The sequence below is a fragment of the Tenrec ecaudatus genome, chromosome 4 (assembly GCF_050624435.1).
Source record: "Tenrec ecaudatus isolate mTenEca1 chromosome 4, mTenEca1.hap1, whole genome shotgun sequence".
Taxonomy (NCBI): Eukaryota; Metazoa; Chordata; class Mammalia; order Afrosoricida; family Tenrecidae; genus Tenrec; species Tenrec ecaudatus.
The window spans coordinates 65,265,252-65,291,478 of record NC_134533.1 but is presented as its reverse complement, the minus strand read 5'-3'; the positions used below and the strand labels follow the sequence as shown (position 1 = coordinate 65,291,478).

Here is a 26,227-nt window from a genome sequence, read left to right as displayed (position 1 = left end):
AGAATTCTGTGAGACATTGAAGCTGCACAAATGGTAAAATATTACTGTTCCTTTGAGCTCAAAATATGGTTAAAAGAAATATACATAAAACTGAGTTTCAGAAATATAGTCTTCTTAACCAGAAAGTCAGAAAGGAATGAGATGGGAAATAGGATAAGGGATGGGCAATAATATACCTGAAAACATAAGAAAGTATTTGATGAAAGGACAAAGGTATGAGTGACAGTCCTTACCGCACACACGCACACAAACATATACACATAGAAAGCTGTTTTTCCAGTAATAAATCAGGTGACCTCACTGTGCTTTGAGATTCTCACTTATTGAGAGGGTCACTATTAGCTGACATTGACCCCATAGCTGTGAGTTTTGTTTGTTTGTTATTTTTAAGTAAATAATTTGGTTTAGAAAATCCGTTCTAGCTGGAATAAAGAAGAACAAATAATGCAAACTCAGTAAAATGCTCAGAAGAATCCTAAGAACCCATGAACTTTATCTATTCCCCTTAGAGCTTAGCTAAAATGCAGCATCAATGATGATAAACTAGGGCTGAAATCATATACACATTTGCATCTATCTTGAAAGTTTTACTGTTTGCATGACTTTGGAATTAAGAAAACCTTTCTTCATCTTTTATTATTTTATAAAGGCTTAAAATTAAAGCATATATTACAGGGTTCCTTTAATAATAAAATGAGATAAAGATCCTACTAAATTATAACATAGTACCTAGTAAGTATTGAAATTCAACACACTAGAAGTGCTATTACATTTAACGGCTAAATGGATATGAAATGGTCAAATCTAAATACAGATGACATAGAGTAAATTCCATTCCTTGGATGACACTTAAACAGAATCACATGAACAGATTTAAGGATCATATGAACTTTGATAGGAACAACTGCAGAAAGGCTGTCCCCAGATGTTTAGCAACATCTCTCTCGGTCACCGGCAAGTCATTTCACTGAGACCTTTTTTACGGATTTTCCTTTTCAATTCATCAGGAGAGGAGGGCTGGGACACTTCACTGTCATTTGAGGACAAGTAACCGGAGAGCTGCTGTGAGCAAAGAGCTCAGTAACTAACTGGGAAAGGCAGTGGTTCCAAGCCACCAGCTACTTTGTCAGAGGAAGATGGGGCAGTGTGCTTTCATTAAGACTGACAGCCTTGCAAACCCGATGGAGAGAGGATATGCTGTCTTGTAGCGTCATTATGACTTGGAGTCAATTCAACAGCAATAGGTAATCCTCACCTGTAGTACCAAAATCTTTTACACAGGACACTGTCACTTTGCCTTGTACTTTTCCATCCCCATGAAAGGATCGTCACTTCTCTGAGAGTCAGGATAGAAATACCATTCTGTCTTGCCAGCACCAGCTGCAAACTCCTGCTGCAACTTCCAGTATCTAGGATACAGATAAGCTAAAGAAGTAACAACAGCAAAGAGAATCTACTATGGGTCTGGAGGACATTATGTACAACCACATGAGGGACTTCAGAGATGATGCACTGAGATCCACTTCACTACCTCTACACTGTTGAAATCAATCGGCCAATTTTATTAAACTCCTCGATAGAAAAACTCACTACCTAAGGTGTAATTAAAATGATTGTTTATACATTACACAATAGTCACTCACTCACTACTGTAGAGTCAATTCTGACTTGTTGTGACCCTAAATGACAGATTATAACTGCCCTCTGGGGTTTCTGAGGCTACAAATCTTTACAGGAACAGAAAGACTCATCTTTCTGCTGTGGAGCTGTTGATGGTCTCAAACTCGAGACCTGTGGCTAGCAGCCCAGATTTTTAATCAACGATATCACCAATCTCTGACTATACAGTAGTATCTTCAGAAAAGAAATGTTCACAAAGTTGGAGAGACAGGATTTTCAGAAAATCAAAGTGAATTTTCTATTTTAATACATATAATCTCCCATTAGTGCAAGGTAATCTGCTGGAAACTATATATTACATCCAATTAAGCTGAGATTTTCTACAAAGGTAGAGACTCAGAAGCTAATTTTAATCTTAACTTTTCTCATCACCCAAACAAAATATGTTTTAAAAAAATCCACAGAATGACATTTTCCAGGAGTGGGTTCAAATCCTCTGGGATTCAGATTTGCTCCTGCATTGTTCTGTCAGGTCGCTGGCTGTCAGCTCTGGCTCTCCCCACCCCTCCGCCTCCTCTGTTTCGTGGCCACTGGACACATGCTGTTCTCCTCCTCCCCGTGCTGCTGGAGGACTCTCATGAGCAGCCCCTCTATTACCTGCTCCAACTCCTCTCCCTGATGAACATTGCTCTGTATTTCATGGTCACCCCCACAGAATCCTGGCCATTTACTGGTTTCCAAAGATGAAACACAGTAAGACTATAAGCAGAAAAATGGTGTGTTAACTATTACTTTGTTCAAAATTCAATAGTTTTATGAACCAACTCACAAGTCTCTAACTTAACAGTTTTGTCATAGATCAACAATAAGGCATGGATCAGTACCTTGAAATGTTCCCTAAGGAGATGAGGGAGCAAAGAAAGACTGGCAGCTCCATAAAGACACGTAGAAGTTTAGTGAGTAGGTTTCACTAAGGTGATCGCTGGACAACAACATGGCCTACTCTTCATGCTCCCCAGAAGGATCCGAGGACTTTTCAAGCTCTGTGAACAAACGTGACAGATGCCAGGGTCCCGGCAAGTGTTAAATGTAATACAGCTTGGCAAATTGTAATGAGCTGAAACCCAAACTAGCCATAGTAACCTCACAAAAGTCTATTGCCTAGAACCTTTAAATATATATATGTATATATTAGGAAAAAATTGCTCGAAATAATAGATATCATAATCATTTAAATAATTTTTTAAACAATTTATTAGGGGCTCATACAACTCTTATCACAGTTCATACATATACATACATCAATTGTATAAAGCACATCTGTACATTCTTTGCCCTAATCATTTTTTTCCTCCTCTTTTCTTTTTTTACATTTTATTAGGGACTCATACAACTCTTATCATCATTTAAATAACTTAATAGAAGTAATAAATTTAAATTATTTTAAAAAATAAAAGGAAGGAATAGCACAGACTAGAAAATTATAAAGTACAAACCAAGCATAAAAGATAAAAGTTAAAGAAATCATAATCACTTCATATCCTTGATCATTTCTTCCATGTGTGTTATCCTTTTGAATGTAGGAAGTATAAATTTCAGAGACTTTACACAGCAACTTTCATCTTTTCTTTATTTATTTAAATGACTTCTCACTGTGCACAATAATTTTGATGTTATTCTATACTTTGTCAGTCTTCTCTCATTAGTGTTTATTATGTCAAATTGGTTCCTAACTTGTTCTCAAAATTCAGGTGAGATATGCTCAATGTCATATTTGGACTCTTGTGGACTTGTTTTCGTTTTCTTCCACTTCCACCTAAACTGACATATGAGCAATTGGTAACCGGTTCCACACTGACCCCCTGGCCTTGTTCTGGCTGCTAACATTGAACTTCTTAATCATCTTTCTGCAGATATAGTTGATCTGATTCCTGTTTATTCCACCTGGAATGGCACATGTGTATCCTTGGCATTTATGTTCTCAAGAATATAAGTTATTTACTATGAAGAAGTTATTTGTTTTACAAAATTCTATCGTGTGATCTCAGATCTTTCCCCATTATTGTCCCTTCCTATTTGTTTCTAGCATTCATATTCCGAGGACCAATAATGAGCAATGCATCCTGTTTGCATATTTAATTTCAGAATGAAGGAGCTGATAGAAGTCTTCAGCTTCTTCATGATCAGCTTTAGTATTTGATTTGTAAATTTGAATAATAGTTGGGTTAACTGACTTCGTTGTAGACATTTAGATATTGTCTTAGCACAGACAACCTTATATTTCAAGATAAACCTTAAAATGTTCTTTTTGATGTGAAGCCATTCCTTCTGAAATTGTCAATCCTGGTGTCATAAACCACATGATCATCTGATTCGAAATGGTCAATGCCAGTTCTTTTCAGCTCACTAATGCCAAGGATATCAATCTGTGTACATTCCATTTCACTTTTTACAACTCCAAATGTTCCTACATCATACTTCATACAGTCCACATCTTGAGTATGAGTTAATGTTTGCAGTCATTTCTTCTGGTTTTGAGCATATGAAGGTCCTCAAAACTTAACACCACCCACATCATTATGATCAACTCAAATTTTGAGGTGACAGCACCTTTTAAACTTCCCTAGCAACTGCTCTTTCAATATGATGTTTGATAAACTCTGATCAAGAGATCATGTATATTAATGTCTGCTACTTGACATAATTAGGTTTTGTGTCAGCGTGGCTGGTCTAGTCTTCTCAGTTATTTGACAGTTAAGACATGGAAATCCCCATTATGTGCTCTAATACAATGTAATCAAGTCCATCATGAGATCTCATATGAGAACCTAATCATTTATAAGAACTTTAGGGTGGAATGAAAACCCTAAACTCAGGTCACAGCCCTGAATCAAGTGAAAGGAAACTGCATTTGGGGTGTGGGCTACTTCCAACAGAAATAGATGCTATCTAAAAGCTTGTTTGCTTTTTTCTGGGACTAGATCCTGCATTTGACTCATTAACTTCTTTGGACTGAGCCAAAGTCCTGTTATACTGCCCAAGCCCAGAAACCATCAGTACCCTGTTATCTTACCTGGCAACCTTGAAGTCTTTTGTCTGTCCACTCACACACCTTCCTTGCTATCTTTGGTTTCATCTGCCTCTGAATCTACCCACCTATGGGAAGTGAGATTGGATTTGCCTGCCTCTACAACTGTGTGAGCCTTTCTCTTTTCATGTGTGTGTGTGCGCGCGCACATGCTTATTTGTGCAGTTGTGTGCATAACTGGCTTTTCTTTCTCTAGAGTACCCAATCTAATATTCCACCTCTTGAATTTTGGGGGATATGTGATGTCCTTATATGTTAATAAACACAATGGAACCAGATCATTCTGGTTAAGAATGTAATCCAGAAGGACTGGTGGTTTGGGACTATAATGTTAGAAATTTGTACTATGGAAAACCTTCATAGGTGAACATGATTCGTATCATTGAACTATAGATGTAAAAGTTGTTGAAGTGTCTAATGTTTTGCTAAATTTATATTTACATTAAATATAAAACAAAATTAATCATTCTGGTCATAAGAAATTGTTTTCGGAAAACACACTAGAGGTATAAAACATAGGATCAGATTGTAATGTTTTTCTAAGTGGGAGATACTTTCCCCTGGGGGATACTGGAATGACCTATGGGGGTTCAAGATGCCTGCACCTACACTTTATTCTGGTTTATAAATTACAGTGCAAGTTGAATTGCCTGGTGAGTACTAAGTAATTTTTTCTAAAAGAGGGGATCATAAGCCAATTAAATGTGTTGACCTATAGACTAGGGGATATAATGAGAGGACCTAACAGAACTGTAATATTTATGTCCCAAAAAATATAATTCAACAATGGCTGAGGACCTTGTATATTTAATGCACTTTGCTTGTTGAGAATCAAAGGATACAATTTACTATTAAAAGAATGGGATTTGCACATAACAATTATTCCTAAAGAGATATGTATATAACTAGTTGCTGTTGAGTTGATTACAATTCATAGTGACACATATATTGCAGAATATAGTTACCCTCCTAAGGTTTTCAAGACTGTTCATTTACAGAATAGATTTCCAGACCACTAAGCTGCTGAATCTCAACCATTTGTGTCATGCATATTTCTTTTTCTTCAGTATATGTATATACTGTTTGTATTCATACACCGTAACATCTTGTGTTTTGATGTTTATAATTTCTCTATTAGATTAATGAAAAGCCTACCATTAATCTCTAGTCTCTCCCCAATGGTATCCATCCTCCCCATTAAACTCAAATTAATCGTCCCAAATTGAGTATGACTCTATACAATCTCTACTTTAAAATCTTTCCAAATGTCCCTCTTTTGACATTGTAAATTTGTAGGCATTATATGATAAAGTAAAAACACCATAATGATCAAAGTCCATCACTCATTTTTCCAATCTTCAATTGTACTTCAAGACTCCAGAATCCATATCCTGGCATATAGTTGCCAATGACCTCTGTAAAAAATGAATATCTCTCATTTCCATCTGCCTTCAAATCTTGCCAAAAGTCATGGCAGTTCTCCACATGAATCGAGCAGTGATAATCTTTCTTTTCTTTGTATTTTCATAAAATTTGTTATGAGTATTTTAACATTATGACAGCTTATGTGTATATGTGTGTGTGTCACATATTCATTTATACAGATCACAGAGCCACTAAAGAGTTTCTTAATAAATCACACTATGAAGACTTCATGGCATAAACAATGTTTTCATGGATCCTGAGGGAAATAGAACCAATATCATTCCTCATCCAGGCTTCAGATCTCTAAAGGGTATTTCCCTTACTAGCAGCTAACACCACAACCTCACATAAGCTAAAGATTTATCTCCAGTGTGGTATTTCTCTGTAGCTGTAGTAAGATGCAACAAAGTATTAATGACCCACATTTATTCCCAGAAGATTCTGAAGGCTAAGCTTAGGTTTTCTGGGACATGCTTAAACCTGCAAACATCATCACTGGCTATATAAAGTTTCCATATAACTGGGAAGATTTCAGGCTCAACAACGTGAAAAGGCTCCCCATCATGATCTTTAAACACCTACATGCATGCTCATGATTCTGTTACAGGTGAGGACAAAGAATGCAAATGTTACAGAAGTAAATCCCTCTCTCTCTCTGTTTCACACAGACATACACACACATAGGTGCACACACTCACCCCTCCCCCCACACATGCATGTACATATACACACACACAACACACTGGCCACAACTAGATGACCATAAAAACTGCCTCATGGTACCATGGCTCTACCTGCTGTCACCCAAGAATTGAAGATTTTACTAGCTTTCAAATTAATTACTGGCAGCGCCTTTGGAATGGGATTTCTAAGATTCATCTGCAGTAGGATAATGAGTATTGCAGGCCACATTTGTATGTGAGTCACTGGAAAGACAAATGAGGGTCTGACTGAGGTCAATACCCAAATAAAATAATCAGATAGTATCCATATACTCTGCACTATTTAATTTTTTCCCTCCCAAACCCTGGTGAATTTCAACAATATGCAAGTAAACTCATGGTCATCAACTCCTACCTGAGTTAGAGTGGCTCTAGAGGACAGCACAGAACTGCTCCTCTGGGTTTCCAATGCTGCCAATCTTTCTAGGAACTGTGGGATAGTTACATAATTTCATGTCAACTTAATAAATAAGTGTAGGGGTGGAGTCTAGTCTGTCAACCAGGTCACAGTCTGATGATGCCTCCTTGTGGGCATAGTCTTCTCTTGAGGATTCTGGGAATTTCCTTTCTCTGCCTTCATCTTTCTGTTGATAAGCTCTGTGGAGCCATGCTGAGACCTAAGCAAGACATGCAGCATTACCTTCACCAGCCTTGTGATTCTTCCATCGCTGTTGGATCCATAAGACTTTTCACACACTGACATGTGATCTTCCTGCATTCTGAATCAGAGTATGTGGCTGCGTGAGTCTGAAGAGCGATTGATTTATGGACTACAATAAGACTTATGGGTCAATAGAAGACTTAAGAAATAGATCTGGACTGGGCTGGGATGTTTTCTTTATGTACAATTAATTACTCTTTGACATAAAACTCTTTCTTATCATATATGAGTGTCCCTGGATTTTTTTTCTCTAGTCAACCTGCACTAACACAGCATAGTCTCATTCTTCCACCTGGAGTAGCTGGTGGGTTTAAAATGCTGATCTTGCAATGAGCAGTCCAATTCATAATTTAAATGTTGTGAATTGTGGCTTCCCCTCTCTAGTCCCTCCATTATTTGGGCGAGATCTATCCACACAATGATTTTTATTTTAAGACCAATATTTCTAACAAAACAAAACAAAAACAATCCCTCTTCTAACTCCTGCTTCATTGCATAATCAAGACACCAAAGCAGAATAAACCCAATAAGAACACAACAAGAGATATAGTAATCAAATTATCCAACGTTAAGGAAAATCAGAAAATCATAAAGGCAGCTGGAGAAAAAAAATGGAGTCATCTAAAGGGTAATCTTTTAAGAATATGCTCACACTGATAACGAGAAACCATGGAGAGGAGAGAATGGAATAGCATCACCCAAAAATTGAAGGAAAATACGGGTAGCCCGAGTCCTCTATCTAGCCTGCCAAACTTTCCAACATCAAAATAGATGGAGAGATAAGGGTTTTCCCAGATAAGGAAAAATTTTGAGAATATGTCACAAAAAAAACCCTCAGAACATCAAAAATTACTTTCCAAATCACTTTGATCAGAAGACCAACATACACAAGGTGCAAACATGAGGCTACCACCTAATGTATCTAGAAGCCAGAACAATGAAAGCAAAGCCCAAGATGGCATTAACCCAATGGTGAAAAGAAGGTAACAATGAATAGACACACACACACACACACACACACACGCTCATACATAACACACTGCTTAAGAAGGGAGGGAGTAAAATGTCTAGCACAAAAAGTACAAGATGACCGCAAAGAATCCACAGGTGGGATGTTATAACTCTGGATATCAATGGCCTGCACTCCCCCATCAAAAAACAAAGACAAGCAGACTGGATTAGGAAACAAAACCCAGCAACTTATTGTCTGCAAGAGACATATCTCAAGCCCACAGACAAAAACAAGTTGTGGATCAAAGGGTAGAAGAAGGTATATAATGCTAATGGCAATCTAACAAAAGCAGCAATCGCAATTTTAACTTCTGACAGAACTGATTTCAAGGTGCAAGATATAACAAGAGATAAGTAAGCGATTATATAATGTGTTAAGGGTTCCCTAGACCAAGAGCCTATAAGCATGATAAACATATACACACCAAACAAGAGACTCATGAAATACGTCACGCAAACCCTTCGGAAGAAGAGAAAAGAAGAAATCATGAGATCGACAATCATAGTAGGAGACTTCAATACACCACTCTCTGAGAGATAGATAAGCAGGAGAGAAGCTCAACAAGGAGGCCACAGAACTGAACTCTACAGTAAGACAATTTGGCTTGATAGATTCATAGCTCTCCATCCAAATGCAAAAAAGTTCATTCTTTTCAAGTTCACATGACATATATTTGAAAATAGACCACATGCTGGGACATAAGTTGTGTTTGGGAAAATTCAAACATGTAGACGTCACTCAGACTTCCTTCTCTGATCACTCTGCTATAAAACTGGAAATCAACAACAGCAAAACATTTTTTAAGTGAAAATATTTGGATGATGAATAACTTACTTCTTCAAGAGAAGACAAAAGTAGGAAATTTCTAGAAACCAATGAGAATGAGAATGCAATATACCAAAATCTATGGCACACAGCAGAGGCAGTAATCAGAGGATACGTGCTGGTGATAAATACACCTTTGAAAAGGAAGAGAGACTTAAGGTACATACCCTCCCATAAAACCTTCATCAATTGGAACAGAGGCAACAGAATAACCCGTCTAATAACAAAAGAAAAGAAATGATAAAAATCAGGGCAGAGATAAATGAGTGGGAAAACAAAAAAATATAGAGAAAAAACAACTCTGTAAATGTTGGTTCTTTGAAAGGATTAACAGAATAGACAAACTATCGGCAAACCTAACAGAAGACAGGAAGGAGCAGACATTAATATTCAGGTTGAGGGATGAAACACAGAAATTACAATAGACCCCCATGATATTAAAATACTCACTTCATGGTACAATGTACTCTGAGGAACACAATCACATAAAAGACATTGATAAATACCTGGAAAAGTAAACCATCCCCAGATTATCTCCTCTAGATGTCAAGAATTTGAACAGACCCATATCAAAAGAAGAAATAGGTAAGGTTATCCAGGAACTACCAACTGAAAAAAGGGCTGGCCCAGATGGCTTCACAGGACAATTAAACAAAGCATTCAGAGAAGAGCTGATACCAATTCTATACAAGATCTTCCAGAACATAGAAAACTCCCAAATACGTTCCGTGAAGCTAGTAGTATAACGCTGGTACCAAAACCAGGAGGATCTGATAAGAACAAAGAATTACAGGATGTTATCCTTAATGAACATAGATTCAAAATCTCAGCCAATAGAATACAAAAGTATATTAAAAGAATAATTCATCATGACTAAATGAAATTCATATCAGGGATGAAAGAATGGTTCAACATTTGAAAATCCATCAACATTATTGGCCACATTGAGAACGAAAAGGACATGAACTACCTGACAATATCAATAGATGCAGAAAAACCTTTGGTGACATTCAACACCCATTCCTAATTAAGACTCTCAAGAAGATAGGACTAGAAGGAAATTTCCTCAATATAATTAAAGTTATATATGATTATCCAACAGCAACATCACAATCAATGGAAAAAAGTCAAAAAATATTTCCTGTGAAAAGGGGAACAGTCAAGGATGCTCCTTGTTCCTACATTTATTCAACATTATCCTACAGGTCCTGACTAACAATATATAAGACAGCAGAATGATATGAAAGAGAGAGAACAGATCTTTAATCACCCTCTCCCCCCAAAAGAATCAAATGGGAAGCATATGCCTTTTTAAACAAATGGTTCTGGACAAACTGGATATCAGCTTGCAGAAGAATGAACAAAGATCCTTACCTCACGCAATACACAAAGACAAAATCAAGGTGGATCACAGTGAAACTGCTTTTACAAAAATCCACCATGACCAGCAAAATCCTCCCCAGGCACCGCCACTAGGTGCACTAACTAAGAGCAAGTTATTGGCGGCTCAACCAGCAGGAAAAAATGCATACTATGAAAGGTCCACCAATCTGAGCTTTTTTCCTGTTTTGGGTTTGTTTGGTTGGGGGTGGTGGGGGAATGTAACCCCTCATAAGGAAAAAGAGAAAAGAAAGAGAAAAATGGGTGGAAAAGGAAGGACAACGGGGATAAAAGACTTGGATGTGATTCTATTTTAATAAGTGACGTTCTGCACCATGAATGTGGACGGGCCTGTAAACTGAGAGGGAAAAAGAAGAGGGAGGAAAAGCCCCTTTTTAGGTGGGTTTTTGGTAATTTACCAGAGAGCTTATTTTTGCTAGGAGTGGTGGAGGGGAGGAGGGAAAAGGGTAGCACCAAAAGAAGACATCAGAAGAGGAAGTGGGCGAGAGCTAGAGAAAAATAATGGAAGTATTATAATAGATCAAAGCTAGAAAACCAAAATAAAATACAGTAAAAGTAAATCTCCCCACCCCTCTTGTGTTTGGGAATTAATGCTCAATTGATAATGTTTTCTAAACATATGTGCAAAATGAGGGAAGCGGAGTAGGTGCAAGTGGGAGGATTGGAAAAGTGGCAATAATGGCAAAAAAGTAGCTTTGGTATTGTCTGCACCAAGTTGCCCATGTGTTCTGCTACTCTCCCTGGTCTCCAGAGGCCATCAATGTCAGATGTTTGCCTGCCTGCATTGCCTCAAGAGCCAGGAACAATCAGCTGAGCTGGTGAGGAGCAGAGCTCAGAGAAGTGGCTGGCCCAAAGTAAAGGGACATCGGTCAGCAGGCATCACTGTTCTCCATCTCTAAGAAACTTGGGTGTGCTTAGCTTTGCATTTGACTTTGTCAGTACCAGGATGTGCAGGACATTCCTCCTAATGGGAGCTCTCCAGTGGTTGCTGGGGAGACGTTCATGTGCTTGTAATCTGGCAGCCATATGCACGAGTTCCTTTTTTAAGTCAGCCTTCATGACTAAAATTTGAACAGCACAAGGTCAGAGATTTTTCTCTATTATGTTCACCATCCTTCATTATGTAATGATGTAATCAGAAAGTTATATAAGGATCTCCTCTGGCTTGATCTGAAGCAACAACAGAGTCAGATATGCGTACTAAAGATCTATAACCCCATCACAGCAATGATCTGATATGTGTAGTTTCCCTGGGTTTAAGTCTCTAAAATCTTTTATCATACAGGACATAAGAGTAGAAAGAAACAAGTAGAGTAAGGAAAATTAACTACCATCAAGAAAGAAGAGTTAAGGGTTGAACATATTCTTTAGACAATGCACAACTGGGAATACCATAGATGCAGGGGGGAAATTGCCCCCCCCCAAAAAAAAATACACACACGCATGGAGATCCTGAAGAAATACTGGACTTACAGATAATGAAAGGAGACAAATACCTTCCTCTTGAACAGTAAGCTAACAGAGAACTTAGACCTAGCATTGTATAAATCAGTGATGTAAATGAAAATGGACTAAACTATAAAATCTATAGGCAACATTAACAATCAAAACCAAAAAGATGAATAATCCAATTTTTAAATGGGTAGAGAAACTTGGAAATAGTTTCAGAAAAATAAAATAGGACTTCTACCTCAACCAACACACAAAAACAAATTCAAGATGGTTTAGAGACCTAAATGCAAACCCCACAGTTACAAGAATAATCGATGAGAAAATTGCAACAAAACTTAAGGGTCCTATTGAAGAGCACATATATACTACCAAATATAATAAAGGAAACATACACAATGAAAGACAAAATGGATGACTGGTGCATACTAAAAATAAATCTATTATGGACATTAAAAGATTGCATGTAAAAAGTATAATAAGATTCTATGAACCGGGGAAATTTTCAACATTGACACAAAGGAAAACAGGCCTAATTACTAAAATCTACAGAATTATTCAGCATCCCAATAATAAAAACACAAACAATCTACATAATTAAAGTGTAGCACCTGCTCTTTGATGCCCACCCTCATGCATAGATGACTGAAGATGTGCTGTAGCAAAGTGTGGTGAAGAAACCATATCGTACCCAGCTATCAGAAACAACTGTGTCTTCAGTCTTTAAGGCTTTCCTCTAAACAAGCAGTAATATAAATAGGTGTCAGCTGAGTTCACATAGAAGATTCACAGAGGTCTGTATGACTCAAGAATTGTAAATAATAAAATCCAAGAGCAGAGGAGGGAAACTCAATTAGAACTTTGATTCTGAACAGCAATTCATAGATTTAGTAGTCCCAAAGCCATTTCCCAAGTCCTCACATGGATAAATTTCATTAAATCCTCTCTGACCATAGTTCAGAGTTGTGATTAGCCTACCTATCATACAAAGATCTTTGAATGGTGGATTATGACAAATGTAATTAAGTTAAAATGTAACAGCTTATCAATTGATCCCCATTTTGAACCATTTAAAATGTGTTCCTACTTTCGATCTTTTCTGCTTTCTTTTCCGTTAAAGTTTTTTTGTTTTATTTTCTCCATGTTGTTTCTTTTTGGTCATTGTTTGGTATGTTTTTCTATATAGGAAATACAAGATAGAAAAATATATAGAAGCAAGTAACTGGATTAATAAGTACCGAGGGGGTGACAGGGAAGTTTGAAGAAAATGTTCTAAAACGGTGATGATTGTACAACTCTTCTTAATATTATTGAACTATTGAATTGTATAAAATGAAGGACAATGTTTTATTCTGTTGTACATAGGATTACTATGAGATGAAACCACAACATAGGAGCTTTCTCAATAAAAATGCATTTCATTTTTATATTAGGAATTGTTTCAGTTTTCCATTATTAACTTTATAACTCATAAGGAGAATTGTCATAAATTAATCATCTTTTTCCATAATCTGGCTAGTGTTTCTAATAAGCCCTTGAAAACTATTTAGTGAGTTTATTGAACTATTGTAAAGTACAGAATGTACATGTGCAAATGAGATCCCTTATACTCGAGTTCATATTACTGCCTAGAAAACACAAAGTCAATAAAGTGCCCCGAGAGGTTGAATTAACAATGACCTTTGCTCTCAGTGACAAAGAAAATCATTCTCTTCTACTATTTCCCTGCACTTCTGTCCCAGAAATGCCTTTCAGCCCAAGAGAGTAAAGTTGAAGAAATTCCCAGAGGGCCAAGTCCTTGAGGCTCAGGATTATAACTACTTCAGAGACTGCAGAAGCTAACCAGTTCCAGTAACAGTGCAGGCTGACCCATGCTTCTCATTTTCTGTAAGTCTGTCTGGAACAAGAACGACATAGAGATGGGAACAATTCCAACTGAACTCTAAGCTAGAAGAATTCTATTTCTTAAGTCCAGATCTGTGTCCCTATCTGCTCTTGTGCAAGTGGTGTGGAAAAAGGTGAAGATAGGAGTGCCTGCCTCCTACCTGAGGTCAGGAAATACATATGACAACCTGTGCTTGGGAATCTTCTTTGGCCTCTTCATCTGCGTCAGAGTGTCAGTGATGTATAGCAGCGAGAGTATGTCCATTGGATGGTAAGAGAGCTGCAAAATGGTAAGTTTGAAGAAGGTATGTTTGTCAACCTGGAAAAATAAGAGAACTGAAAAACACATTACCTGGGCACTAGTTGAGAATGTTTGAATTATTTGTTGCAGTGATTGCTTTTAGGTAACATAAAGTTGGTCGCAAGTCATAGAAACTCAATGTACAACAGAAAAACACTGCCTGGCATGTCCTGTCCTTGTAGTTATTGCTGTGCTTGGTTCCACTGTGGCAGCCTCTGTGCCAATCCATCTCATTAAGGGTGTTCCTCTTTTATGCTGCCCCTCTACTTTATCAAGCATGGTGTCCTTTACCAGGGACACGTCTCTCCGGAGAACATATGCAATTTTGCCATTCAAGTGGCTCAGGGGCATTCTGGGTATACTTCATTCAAGACAAACTGTTTTTCTGGAAGCTCATGGTACTTTCAATATTCTTCAGTGACAGTGATAATAATTCAAATATATCATTATTTCATTGTGGAAAATTATGAGATAGAAATCAAATTCCATTTATCTAACTTAATCATAAGTTACAGACAAAAATCACAGGCGAGTGTCATAGGGGATCTGGAAGCACGTCAGCAGACTGCAGCTCAACCAGAAGAATTTCCACTGTGACTAACATGGCCCCAAACACAATATTATACGCAAAACATCAATTAAATACCTTTCCCCCAAAATATGCTTACTAATATCTAGACATATACTTGGCAGAGATATTTTGTAAACTTGTCTAATTCTATGGCATTAGATAATCCTTTAAAAAGGATTTCCTCCTGGCAGTGGGACCACGCAGCTCTGGCTAGCAGGCAACCATGGTGTATGGCAGGATCTCCCGGCTCTCTGACACCACACTAAGCATGAGGGCCAGAGAAGCTGCCATGCTCCCTGCTGGCACCTGAAGCTGGGGGGGGGGGAAGGGGGGAGGAGGCGCGTGTGTCCCGGAAAGCTTCCCAAGTTTGGAATCATTGCTTTTGAAAAGCAGAAGGCAGGGTTGGGGAAAGCAAACCATTTCCCAACCATTGGTAAATAAAAGTATACAGAAACTCCAAAAAAGAAAGAAGAATTTCCTCCTAAGAATATGATCCTTCAACTTCTTAAAACAGTGTTTTTGGTGACATGCTCTGGGTCTATGCTGCAGAATTTGCCTGCAGTCTTTGACTTCCTACTTGCTTAGGTTCCTCAACCTGTCTCTAATTAAAATCAGATGCTCTCAGCTACAGATCCTAGGCAATATCTGGTTGCAAACAAAGATTGAAAGGGGAGGCAGAGAACAAATGTGTTCTAAATTGTTTTACTTTGTTCCTTGATGGTTGAGTAAACCATGGGTTGAAGGTTTGGAGGGACATGAAAGAGAGAAGAAAAAGTGAGAGGATGATTTGGGTGGGGAAAGAATAAGAAAAAATCCTCTTATGTCCTCCTCAAACCTCATCCGAGTGCTAAGAATACTTCTTAAAATGCTTTATACAAGACAAAAAACAAAACATTGAGTCCTCAGTCCTTCGTCATAGATACTTTCCTCTGAATTTCCTGTACCTTTTAGCTGTGCCCGCCAAAGATCACTTCAAGATTATCTCTGATTCCAAGAACAAACCAAAAACCAAATTCACTGCCAGCAAGTTCATGGTGATGCTCCAAGATAGAGAATAGCAGCCCCTGTGGGTTGCTATGTGCATCTTTCTGGAAAGGGAAGCCCTCATCTGCCCCCAGAAGAGCTCCTTGTTAGTTGAAATTAACCTTGTGCTTAGCAACCTACTGCATAATCCACAATGACACCAGAGCTCCTTGATTCCAAGATAAGGAAGCCTTAGTTCTTTCCAAGAGTATTTTCACATTCATATAAAGGAAAAACTTTAGATTTGGGGATCCCACTTATAAAAATTAGTGCAAATTTTTACAAAGAGTAGGCTCAGAGTAAGTGAGGGGAAACAGAGATAAATTACAAACCCAGTGATAGAAATACTTAGCATATTTGAAATGGAGAATGTAGACTTTGTTCATGCAGTGGACACAATCAAAGCTAACAGGCCAATTGTTTCACATCCTGGGCTTAACGGGTGCTCTCAGTTCATGGCCAGACTTACAAGATATAAATTAAATGGGACTAGAGGGTACCCTGGCATGAAAAGGTTCATCAATCACCCTCAAGACTGAAAATTATTTTCTATTCGTTATTAGCTTAAAGATGTTCTCCAGTTCCAGAATTTCACAGTCCATTTTTAGACTCTCTATCAAAACTAAGTGCAGAAGCACTAGACAAGAAAAATTTAAATTGGGGATTTGGAAGTGGAGTTATAGAATAGTCGATGAATCTGAAGATATAATTAAGGAGATAGTTTTCTCATCATTACTGATCCCTTAAGAGATTTTTCCTATGCAGTAAGAAGCAAAATGTACAAGTTGACGTAGCAGAGAACAGACCGTTCTGAGCAAGGAAGAGCAGACACTGCGTGTGAAAGAAAAACAAATATTCAAGGTAGTGGGGACCACCTTAAGGATTATGAGCATTGGGTGATGTCATACAGAAAAAAGTGTGCTTAAATTGTCCAATAAGGTAAGCTTTTCTAGATCTCATGGAAAGCAGTTCTATTCGTATATTCAGAGGCCTTGTACTTGAACAGATTATATTCAGAGGCCTTGTACTTGAACAGATTATTCTTCTAGCTTCATTTCTTCCATGAGATATAATATGAATACAATTTATTCCAAACATGTGAAAGTCACAACTAATGTACTGTAGTATGTGGTCTATATTGTAACATGAACTGTGATCTGTACAACCAATGAGAGGGACTGTAACTGAAAGAAAACCAGCCGTCCTTCAGGTAGAAGCTTTTGCTTCAGAAAAAAAGATTCCTAAGACTGAAGAGGAAATCCTGTTAGGGAATATATGTCTTCCCTCCTTCTAAGAATGACCCCAACTACTAACAGCATCTCTGATGGAGAAGGTTGAGTTTGAGAAGAACCAATTTAGTAGGACTGGAACTATATTTAGAGAATGGGAATTTTATAGCTGGAAACAAAAATATTATGTGAACCCTTCAAGAAAGTACATATAAAAATATCATTCAGTTCTTGTTTACCCGCACCTCAAACATATGTCTGAGATTCTATACTCAAAACATAATTCTAAAATAGGTGGTTTATTATTATAAAGTTCATGGGAGAAGTACACACAATTATTAGATTCAGAGGTGTCCAATAAATTAATCCAATGGGTGAAAATAAAGTTTATCTCACAGAATGCAGAATGATGAAGTAGGATAATTTCAATACCATTCCCAGCAATCAGAAAGAACTCTAAAAATAGCATAGGTCTAATATTGTGTTTTATTGGTGAGCTTAATAAATAAGAAACACCTCATGAAAAGTAGTTTCTAAACCCGTAAAATAAAGTCTTACCAGTGATTGTGTTGGCTTGTTCTGTGAGTCATAATTGACTTGATGGTACGTAACAACAATCAGATAGGGAGCCTGGTAGTGTAGTGGTTATATGTAGGGCTGATATCTGCCTGGTTGGCATTTCAATCTGCAGGAGAAAGGCTGGGCTCTCTGCTCTCTTAATAGGTACAGTCTTGGAAACCCAAAAGGGGTCACTGTGAATCAGCCTTGATTCAATAATGGCAGTGAGATATTTTTTGAGTTAACAACAATAACAACAGAGTCTTCTGATTATGTCGACAGACTCAACACACTAGATGGCATAACTTTAAGGTTTCCAGGAAAACCTGACCTGTATATTTTGTTATGATCTCTTTTGACAGTAAATTATGACCTCCTTTTGACTATCTTTCAAAATTCAGTAGGAGTGAAAACTTTGAATACTTTATCATGAATAAGGTTACCACATCTTTTTATTTTCAAGTCTGTTTCTGCACCCCAAACCACAAGCCCTGTCATACACCTTCATGATACTCTTTCATAATACATGACACAATCATTGCTGGTTATATTCTTATTATGATCCCTCACTTCTTGGAGATTTTGGTTTTGCTCTTTGATAATATAGACAGTTACTGAGGTGATGCTGTAATGCGAGCATCAATCACAGAGCCAGAGGGAGAAGATCTAAGAGAACTATATGTGGACATTGAATTGGTGTCTGGCAAGTGTAGAGTGTAAACTTCTATCACCATATTCAAATTAAAAATGGGATGTAGAAGGGGTTTCTAATGGGCTTCTAGCTCAGAATTACGTTATCAGATGAAATAGAGTTATACCATAGGTTTGCAAGTCTGTCATGAAGGCAGAGGTGGTGAGTTCAAGCATCTACCCTTTGGGTTAGCAGCTGAGCACTTAACTACTGTGTCAACAGGACTCTAGAAAGGGGGCTAGAAGGATTGGATTGAATTTCAAGGATTGCTCCTTTTTTTAAAGCATGCTTCTTCCAAAAGGTAGGCATTTTATAAGTATAAACATCTAAGAAAGAGAGGGTTGAAAAACCAATTATACAGTAGGATCCATGCTATCATAAAATTGTTTGATATAACACAAAAAATAGTTTTGTTGTATATAATTTTATAAAATCTCTAATTAAAGCAAACAAAAAAAACTTTTTGGAGAGAAAAATATGGCGCTGGGACTAGAAACATTCCATTGAGTCGCTGCTAGCTACTTGAGCACATTTTAACAGTTAAATTGCACTGGAGTGTGGTCATTAAAAAGAAAACCAAGAAGGAATATAGTAGCATAAATTCAGAAAATTGTCTGTCACATAAATCTTCTTGCTTCTTTTCCTTCAAATTTACTTAAGTAACTTTCAAGTATCCTCTGGATGACTATAAAGCAATGCAATGATTCCCATTCTAAAATATTTCCTTAAGAGATAGTCTTATTTTTGAGTCTGTATGCATGTGTAAAACCAACAAAATGTCCATGAAACTATATTTAACCTTCCTTATCAATGAAGTGAAATTGTCAGACTTTTCTAATATTATGGCTGGTAGTGAATTCAATTTATACATGAACCAATATACATAACTATGTGTATACTCATATATACAACAGAATGCAAAAGTTAATCCATTAATATGTAGCTTTTATGTTAGTGAGCACTCACATTTCTGTACTGTATTAATTTTCTCTTTGGTTTTAACTTATTGGTTATTTAATTGTTTAACAACAACTACCAGATTTCTCTGAGCTAAGTGATTCATAATGTATTAGACCTATGCCTCTACATTTGCAAAAATCTGAAATTAAATTCTAAAGTAAGTATTCATATATCAAGTACTTTTCCCCCTTTTATTTGTTATTAAGTCATAAAAATTCTATTAAAAATGTCAAGAAAATAGTATATGCAAGCAAGTCATACAACCTCAATTTCCTTTACTATTTAAAGCCATAGACATAACCTAGAGCAAACATACATAGTCACTTGGCTTAGCCTAAACTGCTGAAATCAATAAAATACAACCCAATTTAAGAAATAGGTTCATGGTTTTTTTTAAAAGTCTATTTTTAATTTATCTTGGGTCAGTAGTTAATTTTCATCCTAATTTTACAGATCACTAAAAGAAAGTTGTAGAAATATATGACATAATATGACAACTCAGCAAAATGGCACCGTCTTCATTGAGATTTCAGACTTCCTTCTGAATTGTTTTGTGAGGTCCCCAAGCTGGCAGGTCTGGCTGTCCTTACCCCTCAGCCTCCTCTTCCTCCTGGCCATGGGGGCCAATGCTATTCTCCTCATCACTATCCGGCTGGAGGCCTCCCTGCACGAGCCCATGTACTACTTGCTTAGCTTTCTCTCCCTGCTGGACATTGTACTCTGTCTCACTGTCATCCCAAAGGTCCTGACCATCTTCTGGTTTGACCTAAGGTCCATCAGTTTCTCTGCCTGCTTCCTCCAGATGTACATCATGAATTGCTTCCTAGCCATGGAGTCCTGCATATTCATGATCATGGCCTATGACCGCTATGTTGCCATCTGCCACCCACTGCGGTACCCATCCATCATCACTGACCAATTTGTGATCAAGGCTGCCATCTTTGTTTTAGCTAGGAATGTCCTCATGACCTTACCCATTCCCATCCTGTCAGCACGACTCTACTACTGTAGGGAAAATATCATTGAGAACTGCATCTGCGCCAATATGTCTGTATCAAGACTCTCCTGTGATGATGTCACCATCAATCGCCTCTACCAATTTGCTGGAGGTTGGACCCTACTAGGATCTGACCTCATCCTTATCTTCCTCTCCTACACCCTCATACTCCGAGCTGTGCTGAGACTCAAGGCAGAGGGGGCTATGACCAAGGCCCTAAGCACATGTGGCTCCCACTTCATCCTCATCCTCTTCTTCAGCACCATCCTCCTGGTCTTTGTCCTCACTCATGTGGCCAAGAAGAAGGTATCTCCCGATGTGCCAATCTTGCTCAATGTTCTTCACCATGTCATCCCTGCAGCTCTCAACCCCATTGTTTATGGCGTGCGCACCCAGGAGATTAAGCAAGGAATTCAAAGATTACTGAAGAAGAGTTGGTAATAAAGCAGGAATTGGACTTCTGCATCCCTACAGTATGGTGATTTATGAGTCATTAATGGTGAGTGAGCTGAAATTTATACATTTGTCAACCAGGTCACAGTCTGATGATGCCTCCTTGTGGGCATAGCCTTCTCTTGAGGATTCTGGGAATTTCCTTTCTCTGCCTTCATCTTTCTGTTGATAAGCTCTGTGGAGCCATGCTGAGACCTAAGCAAGACATGCAGCATTACCTGCACCAGCCCTGTGATTCCTCCACCGCTGTTGGATCCATAAGACTTTTCACACACTGACTTGTGATCTTCCTGCATTCTGCATCAGTGTATGTGGCTGCGTGAGTCTGAAGAGCGATTTATGGACTACAATAAAACTTATGGGTCAATAGCAGACTTAAGGAATAGATCTGGACTGGGCTGGGACATTTTCTTTATGTACAATTAATTACTCTTTGACATAAAACTCTTTCTTATCACATATATGAGTGTCCCTGGATTTTTTTTCTCTAGTCAACCTGGACTAACACAGCATAGTTTCATTCTTCCACCTGGAGTAGCTGGTGGGTTTGAAGTGCTGATCTTGCAATGAGCAGTCCAATTCATAATTTAAATGTTGTGAATTGTGGCTTAACCCTCTCTAGTGCCTCCATTATTTGGGGGGATCTATCCACAGAAGGATTTTTATTTTGAGATCAATAATTCTAACAAAACAAAACAAAAACAAGCCCTCTTCTAACTCCTGCTTCATTGCCTAATCAAGAAAGTACCTAAATGAGGATTATGGTACTCCTATTGCTTTGGTTCCAATTTACTTTTAAAAAAATGTCAATTAAGAGGGAGAAAGCTGTCCCCTTTTAAACTCTGAGGCATTAAGTAATAACATATATGTATATATTATGTAAGTATAATACATATTCTGTACTCTCTATGTAAGCATGAGTCTCTGTGACCTTGTGCTACTCCTTCCCTCTGGCTTCGGCACTCTCCTTCTCGCCACACCTGCTTCTTTTCACCTTATAGCTCATTCAATATAAAGTACAGTCCCTTTGTAGGTACGGAAGTTATTTATTCTATTAGGAGAATGTCATTAGAGAGAATTAAAAATTTAAATAACTAACTTTCACTAAAGTTTTGCTATTAGCTAATCACTATATTTATTGCATTTATTTGTGTTTAAAATAAACCATATTAGTTAGTATTTATTATCCTAATATTACAAGAGAAGAAACTGAAGCATAAAGTTAAGGAATTTGTCTAAGATTCGCGATGTAATAAATGGCACCACAGAATTACAAGCCTTGCCTGGATTATTTCAAGTCCACACAAATCACCTGTAATATGTTACTAGTCGAATCAGAGAGTAAAAACTAATCTTATTGAATCATATAATTTTATTAATGGAAAAATATTACAACTCATGTATCTCTTTCATTTTACAAATAAAAATTATTATCAGGGAAAGTTAGAAATTCATGTGCATAAAACATAAATTGTACCAACCTTCAACATCATTTTCATAAAACAAGAAGTAGAAAACTCATACTGATAAATTATTTTTTCCACAAACTCATAATTCTTATACGAGATCAGAACAGAATTGTATTTTATGTATAAAAAGGATGGTGCCCAGCTAACAAAAGATATGGCATCCAGGGTCTTAAAGGCTTAAAGTTAAACAAGCAGCCATCTAGCAGAGCAACAACAAGGCCACATGGATGAAGCACACCAGCCTGTGCAATTATGAGGTATCAGGTAACCTATGGGGTAACAGGCATCAGAAGACTCAAAACAAACAAACAAAACCATTAAAGTTGAGAACAAGGGGGGTCAGAACAAAGACCCCGAATTAATCTGTAGACAATGGGACATCCCCTCACAGAAGGGTCACAAGGAAGGGTGAGTCAACAAGGGTACAGTAAAGCACCAATGAAACACATAATATTCCTCTAGTTCCTTGAGGCTTCCTCACCCCCCACTATCATGACTCCAGTACTGTCTTTTACTGCAGGAGAGACCAGAGTATGTGCGCAGATACAGATAAGAGATAAGGGCTCACGACACACGGAATCCAGGAACAATAATGGAAGTAGCAATACCAGAATGGTTGGGGGAAGGTGAGAGGAGGAGGGGAGGAAGGGGGAACCAATCACAATGATTGACAAATAACCATATGCACACTCCCCTCCAGGGGGATGAACAACAGAAACTTTGGGAGAAAGGAGACAGCGGTGGGTGTAAGATATGAAAATAATAAGAATTTGTAATTTATCAAGGGGTCACAAGAGTTGGGGGAAGGGAGGGATACAAAAGGAGTTGATACAAAGGGATCAATAGAAAGTAAATGTCTAGAAAATAATGATGGCAACATATGTACAAATATGCCTGATATAATTGATGTATGGATTGTTATAAGAGCTCAAGAGCCCCCAACAAAATGAACTTTTGATTTTTTTTAAAAAGTAGGTAAAAATCTATTGGTCAGGTTCTGGTTCAGGCATTTAAGGATTTATTCTAAACAAACATGTCTAAACATTTTCTGTAACTAGTGGATAGCTGGAAACAACTTCTCCCAGTAATATAATTGTCTTAGATGGATTCATGTGCCCTTCAAAGGATGCTGCCAAAATGGTAGCTTCTGTGGGATCACTTAGACAATTAAATTCAAAACAGAGATCAGCTCATAAGGTTATAATGTTTGTTTCTTGTGATTCTAAAGAACTCATTCTGATTCATTTTCTCAAATGACTCAGGATAATTTGGAGGGCATATTAAGAAGAAGATTTAAGAAAACTGAAAAATGTATAGGTGAGGAAAAAATCCAAGAAAGTTGCACTGAGAGCCCCCCTCCACACACACACACACATACACATAGAATACACCCACTTATTCTTCCAGTGTAGCAAGGGCTGTCCTACATGACTTTCATTGGGAAATCTTACCCCATGCCACCTAAAGCCATGATATTTCCCCTTCACAATTATTTTGTTTCCCAAACTCAAAGAACACTAGGAGATGCACAATGGGTGTCATTCAAGGATGACAATTTTGCCCAAAACAGTGCACAATCCTATGGGAAAAGCTTACTTACAGAGATGGAGACAAAGCCTTCAGAATGTGTAGACCTAGATTTATCTATATCAAGAAACAACAACTTTAAATCTCTGTATGTTTGTTTAGAAATGCTTTCTATGATTTTGTAGCAATACTTTTACTTACTTCATATGCATAAGTTTTACCATTGGACCCAGGTGAAAATGTAGAAAATCGGGAGACAAAACAAGTAGCTTGGGACTAGGCTCAGTAATGAGAAAAGTAAAGTTACAGGAACTCTCAGCGCAGGTGCATGATGGCTAGTCCCAGGAAGTGGCTAGACTTAGTATAGTGCTCACCACAATGTTCTGAATGGGGAAAACTGACCAGTTCCCTCATCAGGAATACTTGCACCATACCTGAGCAATATTTTTCCACTGTAAATGATATCAAGGGTCTGTGGTTTATGTAAAGGATCCCTGGGGGTGCAGTAGGTTCTCATGGAAAGCTCATCCCAAGGTCAGCCATTCAAACCCACATTGCTCTGCAAGAGAAAGGTGAAGCGCTCTGTGCCAAAACAATATGCAGTCTCAGCACACAGAGAGAGCAGTTCCACTCTGTCCTAGGAGGTTGCTATGAGTCAGAATCGACTCTTACCTCTCTCTGCTCTGACTCTGGTGCTGTCCCTTTTTTATAGCACCCAACAATGACTGGAACAGCAGCCAACATACTTTCCCTATCTCCCCACCACTGCTTGCCACTGTTTCCCTGGCTGATCATTCCAGAAGCTCCACACCAAATGCCAAGCAATCCTCAAGAATGCCCAATGTGTGTTCAGGAATTCTGTTCTTCTCAGTGATATCCATAGTCCAATAATGTATGAATACCATAATGATGTTTGTTTATGTTTTATTGGCTATGCAAAAGCATTCGACTGTGTGTATCATATCAAATTATGGAATCCGACCATAGTCAGACTCTATTTGAAAAGACAGATTTTCTTAGTAAAAAACAAACTGACAGATCATCTCTTCCCTAACAACTTACAATGTCTTTCATTTATGCCACCTCATTTGTCCAATCAAGAGAGTGTTAAAGGACTTCTACTGAAGGAATGTGTTTCTCACTGTGGGAACTTTCTGACAGAGTTGTGTCTGCCATTCTCAGTTTGACTTTGGGAATTATCCTGCATTATCTGTTGGTTGACTCACCTCAAACATAGAACCATTATGGCAAGTTTCCTCATTTACCCCGTTTGGCCATAAACATCTGCTGTCTTCTCAACCTTTCTCCTGAAAACCAATCTTAAGTACACAACTTTTACATAATCATCAACTATTAGAGATGGTTCGGTAGTAGAATTCTCTTCTATTCAGGAATCCTGGGATTACCAGCCACTGCACCACCTCTGTTGACTGCAATGTTTCTGTCACTAGAGGCTTGTATGTTGTTCTAATGCTGAACATTAGGTCTCAGTAGACTTACTAGTCTAAGATGACTAACAATACCAGTAATCCACTTCTGAGAAGTCAACCAGTGAAATAGCAACAGTCCAATTCCATTGTGCCTGTGGTGCTCCAGAGTAAAGGGTTTATGCAACACCAGCTAACAATAACTACCATGCAAGTTAGTTTCAATGTAGGAAGTTATGCTAGTCCCTGTGAGGCAAATGGTATGTAGGTCTCACTTTCTTCACAACTTCCCATCAATCTGATACTGTCTCCTCCCATCAAGGCCCAGACCAAATGTGTTGGCCATTTTGCAGTGATCTAAAGAAGCCTCAATCAAGAATTAAAATCAGAAAGCTGCCCAGCAGATGGGAACTCCTATTTGGAGTCTCTTGTAAGCTTCTATTCCAGAGGGGCCTTTGCTGAAAACAAGAAAACATAAAAAGTACATGTGGAAAAACCAACAGAATGCATCAAATGCTTGAAAATATCGCTTGACTACAGATATATTCTATTGATATATTTAAAATATAAATATAAATATCCTTTAGAATATTTTGATTTGATATTTATAAAGCACATCCATGTGAGACTTTTATGAGACTTTAACACTCTTATGCACCAAACTTAATGTTATCAAGTTGCTCCAGACTCTTTGTGGCCCTTTAAAGGGTTTTGGAGACTGTAAATCTTTGGGGGAGCAGACAGACGCATCTTTCTCCCCCAGAGCAGCTGGTGAGTTTGAACTGTCAACTTTTCGATTACCAGCCCAAATGCCTCACCCACAGTATTATCAGACACTGGTATATGAAATGTGTTCAAAACAAGTTACCTTTCATTTTTATTATTTTCATTACTCTTTATTGCTGTTTATTATTTTGTCGGTACGTAGGACAAT

General features: G+C 37.9%; 1 protein-coding gene across 1 annotated transcript; it reads left to right on the top strand.

The window, feature by feature from the left end:
* Nucleotides 1-19,910: 19,910 nt before the first annotated feature.
* On the top strand, nt 19,911-20,858 carry OR56A3 (olfactory receptor family 56 subfamily A member 3). The gene has a single exon (XM_075548495.1). The coding sequence runs from the start codon at nt 19,911-19,913 to the stop codon at nt 20,856-20,858; it is 948 nt and encodes a 315-aa protein (XP_075404610.1).
* Nucleotides 20,859-26,227: the final 5,369 nt, after the last annotated feature.